Below are 21,598 nucleotides of genomic sequence, written 5' to 3' on the forward strand. Positions count from 1 at the left end.
CCCGATTATAAATTCCCACAGTCAGTCGACGATTTGCTTCAAGAGATTTAGGGGAAAGCAACGTCTATTGGCCGTGCCACTGACAGTACATCTGGGTAGCAATTCGGACGAGAGTGCCTGGAACAACGGTATTATGCTCGTCATCAGGCTATTGTTCTAATTTCACTGAACCTGTATGGTGTTGCCCTACCTGGAGTAGAATACCAGGCGTTTTGCTACGCTTACATCCCCCGCAGAGTGAACCTGCTGGTGACCCAACAGTTATCAGTATACAGGAGCTTGTTTGTAGGCTAGTTGGTTTTGGGTCATGATGAACATGTAGCAATGCGAAATGACGATGGATAATACAAGAAGGAAACACACACACGCGTTGATATGTGTCAGTTCATCAGTGATGACACTTGGCAGAGCTGGTATAGAGGTATGGCGGCAAAAGTGCAACTTCACACGGACGAAGAAAGGATAGAGACACGTCCGCGCAAAGTACTGCTGTTTTTCGGCCATGATGTGTGTCAGCGCCCGCATCTGTCGCCTTCTTGTCGTCCTTCGTCTTTCTGCACTGATAGACGTCCACTATAAGAAAAGTGATTTTCGTTTCGGTACAACTAATTCTTTTAAAAACAAGGAGAAGAAAACAAAACTCAAGCTCAAGTTGGATTATGAGTTCATTCTTGAAAAAAAAAAAAAAAGAGCTGCACGTCGTCCTTGTGAGCGATCTGGTCTTTCCGCAGACACTTGGAGTGCGACGAGATTCTCTAATGCCTCGAACTTCCAGCGATGGGCCGTACTACGCCGCATATTGCGCTTTAGGATCGACCTCCGCCTTCGTCGATGCAGCAAGCATATGGGCTGACTGCGGGAGCAAGCCTGCAGAAAAAAAAATATGCGCTTACTCAGCAGAAAAGCACGCACTGTCGACGGCAAAATATTACTAAACGTGATTCCCGCGAGCAACGTCCATTCCAGTAAAATTCCGGCATGCGTCCTCTAAATGGGTGGAATATTATTCATTGGTCAGCACCTGCTATAGCACACTGCAAATCTGAACTCTAGGCAACATAACCGCGGCTTCAAGAAAAATCAACTTTCTGGTAAGTCTATGGTGTGCTCCAGAGACTTGTGACGCCTATAGTAAACAATTTTAACGTAAATACCCGTGGCCTTTGAGCGACAAGAATCATTAACGCTTTCCTTGGCTTCATCGTATGCAGCCTTTGTATGGTTGCGAGTCGTAACTAACAAAAACTTGCCATTTTCTTGTTTAGTGCACAGCGAGCGTATCGACTTTGGTAGCCTCGTTGCCTTCAGGTAACATGTGAGCGCCTATTGGCCAGTTCCTCTCCTCGTCAGTTCCTAGCTCGATAGTTTTCGCTCCTCAGTTTGCGTACTACGTGACACTTGCGGTTGAGAGGTTGCTTCACATTCACCACCATGATCATGAGTGGCGCTGGCTAACACTCCCAGGAACAGATCTAGTACGCATGCACAAACGCCAAAGAAAGTGGTAGGAAGATAGAGAAAACACAGTAACCCTATAATCCAGGTCGCTCACTTTATAGAAGGTTACTTGTGTCCTTCTGTCATGGAAAGGCCAGGTGGTAGGCCCTGACAGTGGCCAATGTGTGCCACGAGGAGGATCCATAGCGTCGGGCGCAGGCCCTGGGGAGGAGTGGCCCAACTGACTCACGTGTGGAGGAAGGAAGGGGGAAGGTGATGGCGCGTGAGCATATAGGAGGATGAAAGCGCCCTGTGGCAGTCTTAGTATACGTGTGGAGGGTGTTCGGATGTTTCCCACAGACCTGGAATGTGGAATGACCTGCTCTGTGTTCGGCGTGATGAATGATAGCATCAATTGGCAATGTTTGTGTCTGAGGATCCCGTCGGATAAGAGCGTCATCTGCCCGCGAGAACGAATGCAGTGGAGAAGAATGAAGTGTAGGGACATCCATGTACCATCGCCGTACCTGAGTTAGTCATATTCACACACGTAATATGAAAGATGCGAGTTCGGCTCCCAGCGGCGGCAAATTGTATTTTGCACATTCGTTTCCCTATTCTTTACTACTTCTATATTTACTTTTCCGACATTTTTTTATACTTCATTGTCTGTAGGCTTCAGGTTCTTAATAACGCCTCTTGCGGAAGCTGAACGTTATGACCGTATTACTTGTCTCGTTGAGCTAATTAATTCCAGGGATAATCGTGTCTCGAAACAAAACGTTGTATTTAATTTTTTTTAAACACTCATAGACGCAATTCGGCGAACAAAGCGCGGGAGATGCTACCGCAACTGCCACGTAAAACCTTATCACTCTGCCTTGATGTACCCATTAAAGAGCGGCTCTAGAGCAGTCCCTGCGATCCTCATAAGTTCTACCCGGGACACAGCGAACTCCGCAGGCAAGATGAGCAGGGGCCGCATAAAAAAAAACACATTTTAAAAGCGTCCCTGTGCTTTCTCTCTGGCAGTCTGCAGCCTGCAGTTTCTTTCTGGCAGTCTGCAGCGCGCCAGGGCCTTCCGAATTCGCGGCGCCATGAGCCGCCACAGACGCAAGCCATGCTGATCCCCGAGGGGTGTCAGCAGGCCTCAGAACCGCTGATTGAAGTGAGGCTAACCTTTGGCCGATCGTCAGGGTTCCATTATACTAACGCAGCCACACTCCCGGACGAAGGTCGACGGCAACCAGAGCTCTCGTCACGGAGATTTTCGCTCAGGGAGGCTTGATGAATGAGCTGCCTGCATGCGCACGGTGCTGGTGGGCGCGCTGTTGGTCTCTTGCGCGATGGGCGTGATGATGCAGACGATCTGCAGTTGACACATCCGCTGGCCGCCACGCTGAGGAGACGACGCCAGCCGCAGGTGGGCTGCTTTCTAGCCCGGCCCCGTCGGTAGGCACACGGCGAGCACACGAGAGAGGATGAAGAGAGCAGGAGCAATGAGTTAACCCCGTATTCTCATACTGATGTCACAGCGAGCATGTTCGATCGTGACCGAGTCAACGCACAGCTGGCACTGTGACGCCTCGCTTTCAAGCCTAATTGAACGCGCCCACCTCGCTTGACAAGTTTGATGCTGAGGGCAAGTTTGCTGAAGATAGAAGCTGCTTGTGCCATAGGGGATGACCATAGCTAGGCGTTATAATAACCGTCCTGCACACTGGCATCTGCATCTGCAGTTAAGTTCACCTTTAGTTCATAACATTTTCACCCCTGAAGTTTTTAATCGCGCCCGATTCTAAGACATCCATTTTGTCGCTGTCTGGCCACATGTGCTCTTGCGCACTTGACAGCCGAACATCGTGAACATCGCCACCACCACTATATCACGAAGTAAACGGACTGTGTCAAGTTAAGGCAATGCTCAGCTGTCCACGTACATAAAATCAATTGCAGATGTATATTTGTTGATGGAATATAAAACGCTTTAAGGTGGAAACACATCAAACTACGATGCGTCCGGTACAACGTGTATGAAATATGGCTACTCCGGAAGTTGCAACCTAGTTGTAAATGTGTGGGATGCGGGCAAGTCCTACATCGGGTAGCGTGCGGAATCGTACCAAGCGTGTCTCCTGCTTAGAGTGCAGAAGGGTACAAATTAATACTCAGAGAGACGAAGTAGAGTGGACGAGCGCCGAAATGTCTACTACGTCTACGACCCACCGTGACGGCTTAGCCGCTATGGCCTTACGCTGCTAAGCAGGAGATCGCGGGGTCAAATCCCGACTGTGGGGGTCGCATTTCGATGAGGACGAAATGCAAATACGCCCGTGTACCATGCATTAGGATGTACCGTAATGATCCTCAAGTGGTCAACATTAATCCGAGGTACTCCACTACGGCGTGCCTCATAATCAGATCGCGGTTTTGGCACGTATAAAACCCCAGATTTCTTTTTACCCCTTTGTCTCATCATCGTCAGCCTATATTTATGTCCACTACAGGACGAAGGCCTCTCCCTGTGATCTCCAATTACCCCTGTCTGGCGCTAGCTGATTCCAACTTGCGCCTGCAAATTTCCTAACTTCATCACCCCACCTAGTTTTCTGCCGTCCTCGTCTACGCTTCCCTTCTCTTCGCACCCATTCTGTAACTATAATGGTCCACCGGTTATCCATCCTACGCATTACGTGGCCTGCCCCAGCTCCATTTTTTTCTCTTAATGTCAACTAGAACATCGGCTATCCCCGTTTGTTCTCTGATCCACACCGCTCTCCTCCTGTCTCTTAACGTTAGGCCTAACATTTTTCGTTCCATCGCTCTCTGTGCGGTCCTTAATTTGTTCTCGAGCTTCTTTGTTAACCTCCAAGTTTCTGCCCCATATGTTAGCACCAGTAGAGTGCAATGATTGTACACTTTTCTTTTCAACGACAGTGGGGAAGCTTCCAGTCAGGATTTGGTAATGCCTGCCCTATGCACTCCAACCTAATTTTATTCTTCTGGAAATTTCTTTCTCATGATCAGGGTCCCCTGTGAGTAATTGACCTAGATTAACGTACTCCTTTACAGACTCTAGAGGCTGACTGGCGATCCTGAATTCTTGTTCCCTTGCCAGGCTATTGAACATTATCTTTGTCTTCTGCCTATTAATCTTCAACCCCACTCTTACACTTTCTCGGTTAAGGTCCTCAATCATTTGCTGTAATTCGTCCCCATTGTTGCTGAATAGGACAATGTCATCTGCAAACCGAAGGTTGCTGAGTTATTCGCCGTTCATCCTCACTCCTAAACCTTCCCAGTCTAAGAGCTTGAATACTTTTTCTAAGCATGCAGTGAATAGCATTGGAGAGATTGTGTCTCCTTGCCTGGCCCCTTTCTTGATAAGTATATTTCTCATTTTCTTGTGGAGAACCAAGGTTGCTGCGCAATAATTGTAGATATTTGCCAAGATATTCACGTATGCCTCCTGTACTCCTTTATTACGCAACGCCTCTATGACTGCTGGTATCTCTACAGAATCAAATGCTTTTTTTCATAATCTATGAAAGCTATATAGAGAGGTTGATTGTACTCCGCAGATTTCTCTATTACCTGTTTGATGACATGGATATGATCCATCGTAGAACATCCCTTCCTGAAGCCAGCCTGTTCTCTTGGTTGGCTGAAGTCAAGTGTTGCCCTGATTCTATTGGAAATTATCTTGGTGAATATTTTATACCACACTGAAAGCAAGATAATAGGTCTATAATTCTTCAATTTTTTAACGTCTCCCTTCTTATGGATTAGTATAATGTTGGCGTTCTTCCAGCTTTCTGGTACACTTGAAGTCGTGAGGCATTGCATATGAAGAGCCACAAGTTTTTCAAGCATGATATCTCCTCCATCTTTGATTAAATCCACTGTTATTGCATCTTCTGCAGCAGCTTTTTTCCCTGGTCATGTCTTTCAAGGTCATGTCCTTCTAACTTTATCGCTAGTTATAGAAGGAGCCTCTGCATCCTGTTCATCACTACTTCGAATGAAAGTAGCTTGGCTGTTCTGGGTACTGTACAGGTCAGTATAGAATTCTTTCACTGCTTTTACTATGTCATCGAAATTGCTGATGATATTACCCTGCTTATCTTTCAGTGCATACATTTTGCCTTGTCCTATGCCAAGTTTACCTTTGTATATGTGTGTGTTAATTTTCGCCTCTCTTCTAATAGCTATATGTTTCACCCAACTAGTCCGACAAGAAGTACTCCTACCATTACGAAGGATCACTGCTTGGACTTAAAATCTGCTGCGAACTTCTCAAGTTTGATTGCTGATACGACTATCTATATGCTTCAAAAGGGCGTTACGTTGGGCACGTTGGTAATCCATACTGAAAACTATGGACAGCGCGAAACGACACGATCGACACAGAAAAGATACAATAAAGTTGTCTGTTGAAAGTCAGCGCTTGTCTGTGTATCTTTTCTGCGTCGTTCGTGTCGTTTCGCGCTGTCAATAGTTCTCAGACTATAGATAGTCGCACGACGAATTCGACGGTTTTTACACACGTGTATCGCGTTTTAAAGGCGAAATTAATCCATACCATGTGAGGCGGCTGGCCATCGATATTCCCGCCGTAAGTAGTCTTGTACAGCTCGAGCCTCCGCATGGCACTCTCGTCCATAACGCGGTCGCTGTCGCTCTTGGCCCAGCGCCAGATGTGTTGAGAAGGGTATTCCTCTCTGGCGCCCTGCTCCAGCGGTATCCCTCCGTGCGGCAAGCGGTCATCGCCACGACAACGTACAGGACGCAGGCCGCCGCCATTGTCGTCGATGTTCTCGGTGTTGAACAGCTCGGTCCCGAAACGGCCAGGATCAGACAAGCATGCACCCCTGGCGATGCCTCTGAAATCTCGTTCCTGTCCTCGATCTTGCGTCTGAAAAACCGGGAACGTCGGCTCGGAAAGAGACTCCGCGCCTCCAGAGTCCAGCTGGATTTCGCCGGGACTCAAGCGGCCGGCGTCGTCCACCTGGAGCGAAGCTGCCTCGAAGGCTCCGTGGTCACCTGGTAGCTCGTCGTCGGGAAGGAACGGCGGGTGTTGAAAGAACAGTCCCGGAGACCGCGCCTCCGCCGAGAGAAGCGGTCGCTCGTCGTCGGGAATAACCGACAATGGCCGACATAACGCCTCCGGAGAGCGATTCTCCGCGGACGCAAAGGCGACGACGCATTGACCTTCGACATCGCTCTCCACATTCTGAGGAATGGAGAGCTCGGAGTCGCTTCCGCTTCTCGAGCAACAACTAGACTCGTCGTGTGTACTGCTAGCGGAGGCGAAATCGGACGGCGCGTCGAAATTCGTCGCTGAATTGCTCCGAGTGACGACGTCCTGAACAATGGCTTTTCTGCAGACAGGCGCAGCATACGTCTCGGGTGTGAAGCGGTACTGTTGATGTCGTTGCGGCTTCGGGTCCTTCCCTTTCTTGCGACGAGACTGGTAACCCTCTTCATCCTTGGAAGGCGGGAAGAAGGCAAAGTCCCGGGAAGAGACACTTCCGGAAGGACGGCTCGCTCTCTGAACTGCCAGCGTGTCGAGAGGCGACGGACTCGCGCTCGCCGACCGTTCACGCGAGGGGTGCGCGTGGTGTCGGCTGATGCTCCGGGCCCGCGTCGAGCTCCTCATCGCCGCCGGACTCGAAGGCCTCCGACGAAGTTCCTCACCCCGAATCTCGCTCTGCACCGTGCTCACACTGATCAGCAGCGCCATCTCGCTTATAATCTTTGTTAACCTGTCCAGCGACGCATGAATTTCTTCGAGCGTCCCCGCGGCCCTCGCGCGCTCCGCGGACTCTTCGTATTCCTGTATCTCCGGCTGTTCTTCCTGCTCCTGCTCAAAATTATCATAGTGATGGTGGCGGTGGCGATGCGCTGCTTCTCCATTCGTCGCTTCAGGTTCTCGCTGTCGAGCCGGCGACTGGCTCTTCGACTCCGATTCGTAGGTAAAGGTAGGCGACTGTACCAGGCGCTTTCGCTTGACCGCTTTCACCTTTTCCTTAAAGCCGATAACGCCGACTCTGGTTTTAGGGCTGCAGAAAGGTCGGACAGGTCGACAGGGTTTCGGTTCATTTGATTAAAATGTGAATCGGCTGATTAACAGTTCGGATCAACCAATTGTGTTCTTGCCCTAAGCTATAGCGAGTAAGCTCAGATGTTTATGTGTATTCTACAACACTGCGTGTTATGGTTCTTTCGGCTCGCGATGCCCTCTGCAACTGAGTCATCTAGCATAAAACAGAATTTGTAAGGTTTCGAGAAGGGCAACGTAATATTTTGGACTGATCTATTTTTTTTATTGTCCTTTTAAGAGAGCTGCAGCAGTCAATGGGAGGTCTGCTAACTTTATTTAACTGAGCACTGAGGCTTATCAGACGCTGCGGTGAAGCACGTGAGCTCGAAAGCCCGCACAATGTTGCTTGCACATACGGTGGTGGCTTAGTGGTTACGGTAATGCTGCCGCTGAGCCCAAAGTCGCTGCTCAACCCTTAGCTGCCGTGCTTACCGTCACCGGGAATCGAACCAGCGACCCTCTCACTGTGGCGGAATTTCTCGCTAACGAAGCTTTGCGCACACGTTAAAGAACTAGAGTTGTTCGAAATGAAGCGGGAGCCATCCGCTATACCCTGCTGAGACCCGAAAACAACTATGGAACATAATCGGTCTTCAAGATGGTTTTTATTTTCTACTGTTATGTTACGAACTTGAAAAACTAATTTTAATATTTTTATGCCACGGTTAGATGCAAAAGGCTGCGTCTCTATGTACGTGAAAAAATAACTATCTCCATCACCTCCCATAGTGTTTGCTATGGTAAAAACTTATTTAATTGCTTAAACGCACAGATGAAGATGGAACTACGTATAGTAAGTACGTTGCCATGTTGCTGCCGCGTCCGGTATTTTCACGCAATCTCAGTAATTTCGAAACACACCTCAAAGTTGCTTTCGGCCGACTGGGAGGACACAGAGGTATAGATCAATTGAGTGCCAAATTTCTTGAAAGCGGATGACAAAAAAAGAATAAATCATTTCTTTACAGTTACATATGCACCGTATACTTCATACCGGGAATGAATATTTTGCGTAATCACTTGCGAGTGAACTGCGCAAAAATGTTGAAGGCAATGTCCAGTGTATTGTACAAGAGGTTTTAGGAAGATACTTCGCCTGTCAGTCGTCTTTGCGTGATATCAGTCAGCCCACCTATGGTCTGGACTCCTCCACCGTTTCACGAGGCCATAGTGAGACGACGAGGGAATAGCGCTCTGTCGCACCGCAGCGACAGACGAAGTGCCAGCTTCAGTCAAAGACTGTAAGAAGAGAGAGGCAAGGGACAGACACTCGCTTTTCGGGATGTAAATCACCTGTCAAACTTTTTTCCGCTATATATACGCGACGCAAACCGAACGAAGGCATACAATTTAAACGACAATTTACGCTTTTTGGGGCGTATCCTGTCCCTAAACAATGATCATCATCTATCCTATCTTGTTTGCTCCCGCTTCCTTCCTTGCCAACTCGCTACTTTCCTGTCAAGAATGAAATGTCACGCTGATAACGCGCATGCCGTTCGTGACCTCAAAGTATACCTGGCGCGCAGTGTTTCAGAAAGGAAAGGCATGCACGCATCATGGATGACAATTATTGTTGGGGACAAGATAAGCACCAAAGGGTGCAAACATTTCTTAAAAGTTTACCGGGTTTGCAATGACGTTGTTGCGGCAGCCATGTTGCCGTGCACAAGCCACGGTGAAAACACGCGTCCGCTAGTAAAACAGTTTTCCGAATCCCTACACTGCCAAAGAAAGTTGCGTTTTCTTATTCTGTCTTTTTTTATGCAAAAGCGTCAAATGGCGCATTGAGCGAAAAACCCTGCACCTGTCATCTGTAGCAGCGAAACGGCAGGTAAATTCCCATTGGCTACGACGCCAAGCCACGAGCGCGCCTCGACGGAGGTGAGCGGGCGAAAGTTCCCTGCTGCCGCACTAGCGCGCCAGGTGTTGCGCGAGGGGAGAGGGCATCGCCGCGACACCCTCGCTCTCGGAAGTCTGTGTTGTCCGCGCACTCTCTCGCCTGCGTTCTAACTGCGCCTCGGTAAGGGCGAATCGGAACGCGCCAAGTGTCTCAACACGCTCACTGCATTAATGCTTTCGCTTTCACAACTCATAAGAAGTGCTTTTGTGCCCTTTTTACCAATAAATTTGATTTACAAGACGACCATTGACCAAATATTACACGAAAAGCAGCCAGTGTGAGCTTGAGGGTGCTTGCGAACATCCACAATGTAGCACGCAAGTACGTGTTTTTCTTCAGTTGAGAAGGCTTCTCACCCACATCGCCACCCTTGTGAACCTTATTTCTCTGTAGCTCTTATTTCAAAGTGAACTGAAACAGTTCCCCTCTGTCACACTGTTAATCAAACTGCTGCAAGCATTGTATAAACTACCAAACAATGAAAGCATGAAGTATACAGTGTAGATGAGAAAATTGTGATGGGAGCAAAGGTGCGACTGGTGAAATAACATTGAGGCAGGAAATAGTCGAACCTCGATATAACGAAGTTGTACTTGCAGCGAAAAACTTCGTTAAATCGCGAAGTTTGTTAATTCGATGTTTTAAAGTTACAGCATTAAAAACAACTTCACAAATTCCTAGAGTATTCCTGGGGGATAGTATCTTGTTATACTCGTGGACAACTTTCTGTGGCAATGAAGGGAAAGGTACGGCGGCAAAGCGCGCACAAGTGAGAGCGCTTCTGAAAAGAATCCCTCGCTTAAATCCAGGTTTGTTTAGGCTGGGGAAGAGAAAGCAGAAACATGTTATTAGCAACAGATAAATGAGACAGAACACACCACTGAGTGTAAAAGTTTGCTTATTTTGTGGCTTTCCCTTCCGCGTCTGAGCAAACGTGAAACCGTCGCACGTGGAAGCTGCGTCGATTAAGCGTCTGTTCCTAGCAACCAAAAGCACTGTCAAACGCTGCCGGACTATTTGGCGCTGTAACACATGTACAGCAGCCACGCGCCCGCAGCTTTCCCTTCATTGCCACAGAAAGTCGTCCGCGAGTATAGTAAGCATTTATAAACAAATCGCAAGAAGGTCGGGTCATACTAGCCCGGTAATGAGCGCCAGCGCGTGCCGTGCAGATTGCGCCGAAAGCAATGCATTGACGTGGCTCACGGCGTCCGAGATTTGCATGTGTTGCTTCACGCGGCGCCGTAAATCTTCAACGCCATAGCTGACCGCGCTTAGTGCCCGCAGCGGGCGCCCACAAATTAAAAAACAAAAGTGTAAAAATATACGGATATTGATCCTGAACCCAAAAAAAGTCAGTTTTGCCAGAAAGGCGGAGCATTGATGCCGAAGCGAATAGATAACTACACGAAGTAAGGCTCGTTGTTTTATCGTTGTCACGCGCGCTCAGGCAAACATTAACAAATCTCACTCGATAACCACGAACTCGCAGTCACAACGCGAGCGAGCGCTTCGCACCGTGTCTCGGAAACTTGAAATTACCTGACCGCCAACACTAGACGCGCGGGAACAACAAAATGCACGTGAAAGCACCAACCATTTCGGCACCGGGCTTTCCACTTGCAGCGGAAAGATTACCTCCAAGATACGGCGCGTGGCCCGCGCACGAACGCGCGCTAGGAGGATAAGGCAGATAGGCATGCGTTTTCATGCAGAAGGATACTGGAAATAACTTTTGCCTCTGCCGATATAGTTTTTGAATAGATTTGTTGCCATGCAGGCTCCAAGCACATGCTTGAAATGGTCGAAAACTTCGTTAAATCGAAACCGTGTCACGAAGTTACTTTGTTAAATCGTGAAGAAAAATACACGTTTTTCAATGCAACTAAGATCGGGAAATGAAAATAGTTCGTTACATCACGAATTTCGTTAAATCGAGGTTCGTTATATCGAGGTTTGACTTATAACTGGGAAAATTGGACCGAAACGCTAAGAGAAATATGTTGCCACCACAAGCACGACCACGCACCTATGTCGACGAGAGAAAGGCGTCCGTGAGCTGTGTTTTCGAGAGTAAGCAACCGAGAGAAAAAATTAAAAACTCCCGTGATTCTCTCATTCCCTTAACCCATCGTACTACTCAGGCAGTCTGAAACTCGCAGTACGTGTGGATACTGGATAAACAGTAATCAACCGCGTACTCGAGCAAGCCCTCAACTATCAGCACTGCAAGAAATGCCCAAACACAATTCGCAACTGCCGTTTCTTTTCAAGCTTTTGCGACGGCACCATTTTCTGCCCGCAATTTTTTAAAGCATTCATCCGCTTCTGGGCTGCTCCTGGTAACCTCACGCACACCGTGCCTTAGCTGCTTCCCTCATTTGGCTACTGTACATCATTCTGCTCGGCCCAGGTAATGCCCCCCGCAGCTCCGAGCAGCGCGCCTTTGACTTCGCGGGTAGAAAACAGGGCTTGCATATAGGCTCCCTACTCGCGGGTCTCGGAGCGGCCGCAGTTGGTGTTGACTGCAGCGAATCGACAAACGAACGAAACGTTCAGTCCACTTTACCTAACGGCTGCTCGCATAGTTAAGATACAATCCTTTTTTTTTTTTTTTTAGCTTGTATTGAAGTCGGCGCTTCCTTGCTGGAATCAGTATAGGAACAAAAGTGGACGCCGACCCAGTGCAGTGCTGTTTGTGTTTACTGATTTTGCAAAGAATGGGCCAATGAGAGCTTTTCGCTCACTTGTTTAAATTTTAGAGCAGACGCCCGTTCCTGCGGCGAGCGTCGGCGTTGTCACTCGTAACCGAGCGAACGAGGGCAGCAAAGGATGAAAGAGCGAACGCGGAGTGCCGCGGGGGATAAAAGACGCGAGGAGGAAAGCGGAGGGGAATGTGCAGCGGGAATATGATGCGGAAAGCGGAGAAGGGTATGGCGAAAGCGTGAGAAGAAAAGAGTAGTGCGGCGACGATGGTTACGACAGCACGCCAGAGTAGCGCGCGTCGTCTGGGAGCTCTGTTGGCGCCGGCTGCTGTGAATCGCACCCACGCGGCACCCATGCGCTGGTTCTCGCGATCTCCATATTAGCGAGGCAATCGCGCCACACTTCGCTCCGTTTGCAACTTGCTGCACGAGACAGATTGTCCGCGGCAGCCAATATATCGCGAAATGAGAAGACGTATAGAGTCGCGCTCAAATTTCGCATTAGGGAGTATCGTAATCATCGGTGAAGTTTTTCCCCTGTGACGAACTGCAGCCGAGCTCACCTTCAGCGACTGGGGCGAACCATATCCCGAGGCGGGAGTCTTAAACCCCTCGTCGGTCTCGTCATCGGGGGGCCTCACGAGGTCCTCCGGGAACACGATACGGGCGTCACTGAAGGAGGACCGCTGGTCCACCACGCCCTGATCGGCGCTCTCTGTGAACAGCACGATCTGTCTGATCTGCTCCAGGTTAGAAAGACTGTAGGAGAATGCGCCGCCCAGCTGAGCGTCGAGGATGGTGCGCTTCAGTTGCTCCCAGTGCTTCTGCGCCCACCTGGTGTCGTACTGCTTCTTACGTCCAGAACGGTCCGCTTCGAGTCTAGGGAGCGAAATAAAACTGCTGAAGCGGCAGCCAAAGGCAGGGAAGGAATAACGTAGCTGCCTCCGACACCATGATTTCCTCGATCATCGCAATCAATGAGGCACCGCGTGTTCAACGCCACGCTTTATTTTCTTTTATTAATTTTTTTTATTACCGAGCACGTTAGAAATGGTCGAAAACGTTATACGCAATGAGTACATTTCTGGTGATCCCTCACGGCGTTCATATATCAAGAGCATGAGCGGCATGTTAGGGGTGATGTGTGAAAAAAAATGTCGACTGAGTGAATTCATTCTAGCATTTCTCATTCGCTTTATGCGGGTGAAAATGCACAGACAAAATGGTATGGATGAGGTGCACCAAATTAGGGGCTATATAAATGAAAGTTACACTCGTTTTTTTTTCCTGTTTCAATTGAATTTCAAGAGCGTCGTTCAATATAGGCTTCGCTTACAAAAGAGCCCTTGGGCAAGTGCTCGAAAGCGTTATGCGGCCGCTGTGCGCACCACGCGATGTTTCTCAGTGTCTTTGGAGAACTACATGGGACACAGAGGTTACATTTAGTTTTCGTAACTATAATATTTGGAAATAATTACTCCCTATTATAAGGCTTTATACAAAGCACATAAAAGTGTTAACACGCTTTCCCCCGAGAACTGAAAGTTGCACCCACTCCATGTTTGATGGAAAGTGGGGACACGTTGTGTCTGATGTGCGTGCAATGTTGAATGTGTACGTGCGTAAGTTAACTACGGCGTCATACAAGCGTTATACGCATGTTTTCCCGGTGCCCTAAGAGAACGAAATGTAACAATGAATTTATGTTTGCACGAACTGGAGTACAAAATTTGTCATATGCGGACAACGTGTTAAAGTGTGTGATTTATTAAAATGACATTCATAATGCGACTGCTCGAACTAAATAGCTTCGCTAGAAATTAGACTGCGATTCTGTAAGAGCATACAAATATCCTGTGTTTTTCTAACCGGAAAAAGAAGGCACTAATTATTCCAAGTAACAGGAATGAACAACATTTTATCCGTGTGTCTGTTCACTTCCCAATGAGTGGTGTTATTACATAGCTTTTCAATTTACAGGCATAAATGCAAGACTTAATTGTTACAGCAGTTACAAACATTTCAAGTACTGGAAGCATGCCACCAGGCTACCACTCAAATATAGCAGTACTGTGCCAATACACCAATAAGCTCACCTGATGGTGGGCAGAACGATTTCTCGTCGGAGCTTCTTTTCATGCTGGTCTAAGAGCGGTGTAATGTCGAAGAAGTTTCCTTTTGACTGCTCCTTGACATATGATTCCATGCCATTCGGATCAGCATCACAAGCCTGGTAGATAGCAAGCCCTTTACTATTCACGAATTCCCATGGACGCTGCTTATAGTATAAAATGCAAAGTGACCATAATAACTCCACTTTGCTAAAATAAACTTCAGTTACACTAGAATCACGCTTGCAATTGGCTAAGATGTTCGCATTAAAGAATCCTCACTGGCAATGGTTCGGTGCAGAAAGTTGGTGTGATGAAAGGTAACACGAAAATTGCGTTCGTAGAATTTCCTACTCGAACAGCCGAGGTAATAAACCCCTCATAGCTGATGATGATGCAATATTATTGCCTTCTTTGTCGTTAAGCGAAGGTGTTGGACATCAATACCCTAGAAAAAAGTTGTATGCAGATCCAATTCATATTTTATTGCGATAGCAATTATATGGACACTCCAAGCGCAGTTCTGCCATGGACATCGCTGTGAGGTTCCGTATAAAGTCCAAACACGTTAACATTGTCGCCGCGCGCCGTACGCTGTATGTGCGAGTGAAAGCTTGCGAGGGTCAGCCGACGATTGCGGCTCAATCTCGCGCTCGAGGGAAAAAGGCGGGGCGAAAGCGTGCTTCTTCTGTCGCGCGCTAGACACAGGGCAACATTACTAGACTAGCTTGTGCTTAGAGAGTTCAATAGCTCAGAATAGACCTTTATGGATAGCATTTTTATATATTAAGGGAGCCTACGCCAACATAAACAGGGAATTCTTATGGGATATTCTCAAGTATGATGGGCATAGATGGTGATTTCGTGGAGCTGCTGAGGGAGAGATATACTCGTAGAGACAATTACCAAGACATAGAGACAAAGACCCTACTCAAAAGAGCCCAGTAATAGTCTGTGCATAAACAACTGCAGGCTTGAGTGATTGATCTCTATGGAGACTCAAGCATTGACTAAGGATTGACATTGGAAATCTTTGCAGGTATTTAGGAGGTTGGTGACAGTTGATGTTGTTCTTGATATTTGCCTATTAACTCTGCCCAAATATGCTAGCTTGTATTGCGTGTGTGTTTATGTGTGTGTGACCCTGCTCAATTTCAGAGACAAAGCTTGAGAAGCATGCCATGTATTATTCATCACAATGTCTTGAACCTCGCAGCTGCTGTGGTACTGCTCATTCTTTCCCTGCGGTGACAATACACTAGTGCTCTAGACAGAAGTGTGGACATACTTGCAACAAACCCGATGAAATAATATATGCTAAAAGCTACACAAGCACTATTAAACAATATGCATTATATCAAGCCTGCACACACTAATGCTCCCTATGGGTGCCGATTAATTCCATCAGTGAAAGTATTCTAATGAAGCAGTCAGCAGCATCACAAGTGCACACCATTGGTCTCAAAAATTTTGCTCACAATTGTCCCATGACGTTTTCCTTCACTTTTTCCCAGACTGCTGAATCTGCCAGAACCATTATGAAAAAACAACCACAGATATCATCATCATCGATTAGACCTCCTCATGCAAAGCAAATGATGGTGTTAATGCTCTTACTTCCAGATAGAGTTGCTAGTCTGAATAAATTTTTCTATGTAGGCCACCTGTAAATCTGACATGAAAGGATCAGCAAATGTGACAATATAGATAAAATTACCAAATCATGGCTATTTGGATTGAAAAAAAGAAAAAGGTCACATAGAGCCAGCAAGCAAAAAAGGGCATTGCAAACAAAATAAGATTTTCACAAGCCACTACGTGAAAGCAGTGAGCCCAAATGCATTTATAATAGGCATAAAAAGTAACTGTGAATCGCAATGCAGTTGAACCTCATTATAACAAACACACTTATGTGCCAAAAAACAATTCAATACATTCAGTAACTTGCGTACAACAAAGTTAAACCTTTGTGATGTGTTTGTTATGTATAAATTAGTTATTTTTAGGGGAGAAAGAAAGCAAGGAAGGAATTAATTTATTGAAAACAAAAATAATGACACATAGTAGGCAGCAATTTTTGCCAGTGTCTTGACCGTTTCTCAACATTGTTAAGAATGCCATTCTCAATGCACAAGATTGAGTAGGCCTGCTACAGTCCACTCCCTTCAACATCGACACAGTCACGGCCCCACAATCACAGCAGAAAGGGCTTAACAAAACAAGAAACATGACAAAAAGATAAATAAATAAAAACTCCCCTGATCACTGTGTTCATGGCATCCAACTAGCTTTGGTGCACTGGTCATGGTCGTCCTCTGTATAGTATATCCAACATTCAACTCATTATGATGAACCTATTCTACACGAATATCAGTAAGTTTTGCATGCTCAGTATAAAGAATAATTCACTTTATCTGGGTTCATTATATTGGACTATATGTTTAACACTCCTCTAACATGTTCCACGTTCTTAAACTTAGCAGAACGAAAAAAGATAAGACATTAGCACCGATTTCCCTACCTTGCAATGCAATTGGTCTGTCCGAGTATACTCCATTTAACACATAACAGGCAATGACACAGAAGCTACACAAGAAGTGCGGTCATACTAGCCTCACTCCATGCATTTCTCAGTGCCATCCTTGATTGGCAGCATTATCTACGAAATAACTGTACAGCCGACATACATTAATTCAACCTTGACTGGGCAGACGAAATTAACTGAATTATTCGGCGGGTCTAATTAAACAAGATGCAGGAAAAAAAGGCAGAACACTGTTGATTCACTCGCCAGTATTCGCCCGATTGTAACACGCCTACGAATCAAACGTGCACCCCCTTTCTATGTGTCCAAAGTAGAAAACAAACAAACAAATGGCATTAAAGCTCCTAAAAATGTTGAAATCTAATGCTCACGCAATTTTTTAGCAAGAAAAATGGACAAGGGTCTAACATGTGTTGAGCAATGGCTTCGTCACACAGTTTCTTAAAGTCAGCTTCGTCGCAATAAACCATGTTATGCGGCAAAGCATACGAATGCGCAAATGCAGTTTTGGTTTTGTATTCGAGTGCACGGCGCAGGCATTCTCGGCGCAGGCCATTCTCTGCGCAATTGTTTTGGAAAGACAGGCACCATAGGGGTTAAGTGCATGCATGATGACTGGTCAAGTTCAAATTATTCAATGAAGGCCAATTTTAGGATCGAACTAAAGAGAGTTTGGGCCCATAGAAATGCATGGGCACCAGCCAGGACCTTTGGTCGAGATCTAAATGATTGAAAAATCGAATTAACCGGAGTCGAATTAACAACTGCATTACAACTTGTGGGCATAAGGGTAAGTCAAACAACATCGTATTAGTTGAGTACCTTCGCGGCTTCAGTATACAACATAATATGTTTTGGACTCGAGTACAAGTGTTGTACTGTGCCCACTGCTCACTGGCTGAAGAAACATGTCACTGCACTTATTCAATGGTTAAAAGGTACACATCTGCGACGCCTTCCAAGTTAACAATTACATCATATCTTGCAACGCAAAAATACGAGACTTGATGCTGCATCAAATTACATGATGCCGACCTATATCTTCCTTTCATTTGTGACGCACTATTTTTGGTTGTGAATTTTAGCAGTGCGAGAAATTTCTCCAGGCTTTGCAGTTCCTCTAGCCATGCATGAAATACAGTATAATGTCCCTTCGAAGTGCTGTGCCTAGTTTTCTACAGTATTCCCTTCCAACCTTCACCTCTTCTTTGTGCCCTTTGTAATGTACTCTATCCCCTTTCTCCACAAGCTGTTAGCAGTAAATGTGTCCACACCACAACAGACTAACAGTGTTCAGAACCCAGTCAGATCGTGCCAGTATATCAAAACCCGGCAGTAACCAGCATTAGCTAAATTGTGGCAGCTCATTATCTGCAGCTAAAAAAAGTGCAGGAGGCTCATTGCAGCATGAAAGCTAGGGGTGTTGTCAATGTTACAAGGGAACACAGATGCCATGCTGTTGCTACCATTAATACTAAATTTTATTGCCACCTATGTGCTGCCCCATGAATCTCGAATTGGCAGGACATTAGTTGGCAAGGCAAGTTGCATTACCAGGCAAGTTGGCACTCCTGTCTATCTTACCTGTGCTCAAAAATATGAGGAGCATAGACCCTATTAATCTCTGGAGTAATAAAAGGTAAAAGAGGACCCCAATGAAGTGCCCCAAAGGGAGGTAGTAACTGCAGGCTATTTCAAGCGAGGAAGAGATGTACTGGTTTTAATGACAACTTTGTCTGTGACAAAGTCATCTCGTCCCATAAAACAAATGCTGCAAGGTTTTCAGAAGCCTCACATGCCATTCTAGCAAGACTTCATATTTGATTTTAGTGTTCTTAAAAGCCTCAGTATCAAGAACCTTTAGCTTGTTTACCATTAAAAAGTGCAACAAAAAAGTGTGATCTTTACAGATAGGATGTGTTTTATGCATGGTAGCCCATAAGCTTTGGTTTGATGCGACAGAGCTTGGATTCAACTATTAAATTTCCCAAAGCAACACAAGGGTTATGAGAGGTGCAATAGATGAGGACTCCAGAATAATTTTGACCACCTTGAGTCCATTAGCGTGCACCTAAAGCAAGGTCTGCATACATTTTTGGATTCTGCCCCTATCAAATAGCAGCCACCCCAGCTATTATAAGAACTTCAAACCTGATACAAAGCAGCAGAATGGCTGAGCCACTGAGCCACTTTGGTAGGTCTCGTTACTGAATGTTAATTTTAGATGCAAGCACAGGGCACATGTACGATCAATCAGCCACTGCCATGTTACCATCCTTGATCAGGAAGACATGCAGCTTCGAGTTGCTAGTCCTGACAATGAGTCTAGTCTCAGTTAGTTTGGTAGGCAAACCACTTGATGCTTCAAGTGGCCAAACTTGCTGGGTGACTGTGAGTGCTGGCAGAAGCATCAGAAGTTCCTAAATGCCAAATGCAGGCTTTTAATTTGTTGAACACTGTCACTACTGACAACAAAAAATTTACAAATTACTATAAAGGACTGTGCGCATGTCATTTGCTTACAAAGTGCGCCCTCTGTAATTCTTAATTAATCCAATCACAATGTGCCCAGGCATCACATTAAAGCAAATCAGGCACAATGAATGCAGTAACAGGTCGTTTTCATCACTGGCAGTCACAGTAGTTGAACAACATTTAACTTTGTATCATTCAACAAATGTTGCTCTGCACTAAAGTTGAGAGGCTGATAAAATCTTGTCAGGTCGGGAACAATCATGAAGAAAACAAAACAGCTGCCAAACAAGACGACATGAGCACGGGAGCCTTGTGAACAAAACTCCTGTGTGGGGACTGAAAGGTCGAGTTCTTAATCATTTCTTCATCTTGGTCAGCATCTGTGTTGTGGCTCTTCATTATGCCCACTATAATTGCGACTATATGTTATAAATTACAACTGACTACTGTGACAAACAGAACTGAGTACTGTGACAAACGCATGCACCAACTTCATTGACGAGAGAAATGCACGTGTGCAACCCAGAATGCATATGTAGTTCAGTATGTCAGTCATGACTGCACCGATCAACAGTATGTAGATTCTGGATAGCACTAAAACTTGCAGGAAATGACACGCAGCAATCGAAATTCTGAAAACACACGCAACGCTACAGACAGAAACAAATATAAGAAAGAGCACGCTGATTACACGGATGACAGGAACGCTCACAGTACACATTCAACACTCAGGAGTACACCAAACAGCTATCAATCATCATATACTGAATGGGTTTTGGACGGCAACGATAACGACCAAACTATAACCATCGAAATGTACGCTGTTGTGTTTACTGTCTAGACTGTCACATCTCTCGGAACATATCTGCTCAACCAGAAAGGTGATTTGTGCGAAAAGCTTCGTGCGGCGCTATGCCCATTGCAACGTATTTACGTGTGAATATCCAGACAGCACTGACAACAAAAGCACTGTGTACAAGGCACCACGTAACAGGCAATTCTGGCATCTGCTGTTGATCACAGCAGAACGGGCATAAACGAGCGAAGCCGACGAACGTTGAGCGGCAAACGAGACGTGATGCGCTCAATGCCCAGCCTGCGGCCGCATTCCTCAAGAGCATCTCCACAGGCACACCGCGAACTTTGAGCAACAGATGAGGTAAAGAATGTGCCGCACTTCGTGTGTCACTTCGAGGCCGAACGAAGCACCAACGACAACGTGCCAGGACGATCCGTGGCGCCTATCCATTGTCTGCTTGATCCGTTTTGCGGCCTTCTCGTGACTGTCCGGGTATTTCTTGCATGCAGCTGTGCACACAGAGAGGCTGTCGCGCAGAAGCGCGCCGCTCATCTCCGTGTAATGAAGCACCAGTTCATCATCCATGTCAGCAGCCGACGCGTCCGCCGCGAATACATCGAAGGCCGAGACGTCGACGACCATTACATAGCCACGAGTTGCACAGCCGTTTTACGCTGTTCTTGTATGCATATTCGAGTGCGCCGCTACAATCGCGGATCTGGATCAACGACATCAACGACTTCAAAACAGCCAACACACCCCCACGTCAAGACCGCCGCGCCTTGAGACATAACCGACGACGTTATCCGGAACACCTGAGAGTGGGCGATGGGAGCCCCGACAACTTTTCTGCATACGTCAAAAACGAAACTCAGCGGTAGCAAGAGTTACGGACTTCCGCTGTACTGCTGTTTATGAATAGCGAAACGCGCATACAAGCATTCCGAATGATACAGCGTTTGTTAAATCAATCTGCCGAACAGATTTGCATAGAGCAGATAACGTCACCATAACTACACACGTTCACACTCAGTGCAGCATAATAAAAAAAATTCATGGTTGTGCGTCTTTGGTGTACAAGACGTTCATTAGGTTATGATTGTTAAAACGAACGTACCGAGCGTTTCAGATGTTTTCATGCTCGGGAATTAGATGCATATTGCATCCCAGTGCGCCGTCCTGCGACATCTATCTTTTACTGTTTTGAAAACATTGAACCTCTCGCGCCTGTAACACAGCATGTTATCTCTGTGTAGTGTTTCCATGGAATAGATGCCAATCACCAGCTGCTAAGTGGTTTTGCTTTGTCATTCAACAGTTAAGAACATAATCGTTTAAAATATTAGTGCACCGCGGCTTTATTTTTAATCTGTCGTCTTCGTTATACTCTGTTGAAAGAAGATGAAATCAAAGAAAATAACTAAATTACGTTGGTTCAATGGACGCAAAGAGGTAGAGGCGATGTTTAGGGCTTACATACGTCAGTTTTTACAAGCAGAGCGTGGTAAAAGATTTGTTTT

The 21,598-nt window shown here is 46.3% G+C and overlaps 1 protein-coding gene across 3 annotated transcripts; it reads right to left on the reverse strand.

The window, feature by feature from the left end:
• Nucleotides 1–653: 653 nt before the first annotated feature.
• Nucleotides 654–21,536, reverse strand: LOC119431156 (uncharacterized). 3 transcript variants are annotated; one of them, XM_037698627.2, is made up of 7 exons: nt 21,196–21,536; nt 14,245–14,378; nt 12,712–13,027; nt 8,673–8,779; nt 6,020–7,499; nt 2,617–2,868; nt 654–867 (listed from the first exon to the last, which is right to left on the reverse strand). In XM_037698627.2, exons 2-6 carry the CDS (start codon nt 14,352–14,354, stop codon nt 2,641–2,643), a joined length of 2,241 nt encoding a protein of 746 aa, XP_037554555.1. In that variant the 5' UTR covers nt 14,355–14,378; nt 21,196–21,536; the 3' UTR covers nt 654–867; nt 2,617–2,640. The 3 variants fall into 3 exon arrangements, with proteins under 3 accessions (XP_037554555.1, XP_049512735.1, XP_049512736.1); XM_049656778.1 differs by lacking the exon at nt 21,196–21,536 and adding an exon at nt 20,457–21,106 and having other exon boundaries at nt 2,617–2,872; XM_049656779.1 differs by lacking the exon at nt 21,196–21,536 and adding an exon at nt 15,738–20,376.
• Nucleotides 21,537–21,598: the final 62 nt, after the last annotated feature.

The sequence above is a fragment of the Dermacentor silvarum genome, chromosome 10 (genome assembly GCF_013339745.2).
Source record: "Dermacentor silvarum isolate Dsil-2018 chromosome 10, BIME_Dsil_1.4, whole genome shotgun sequence".
Lineage (NCBI taxonomy): Eukaryota > Metazoa > Arthropoda > Arachnida > Ixodida > Ixodidae > Dermacentor > Dermacentor silvarum.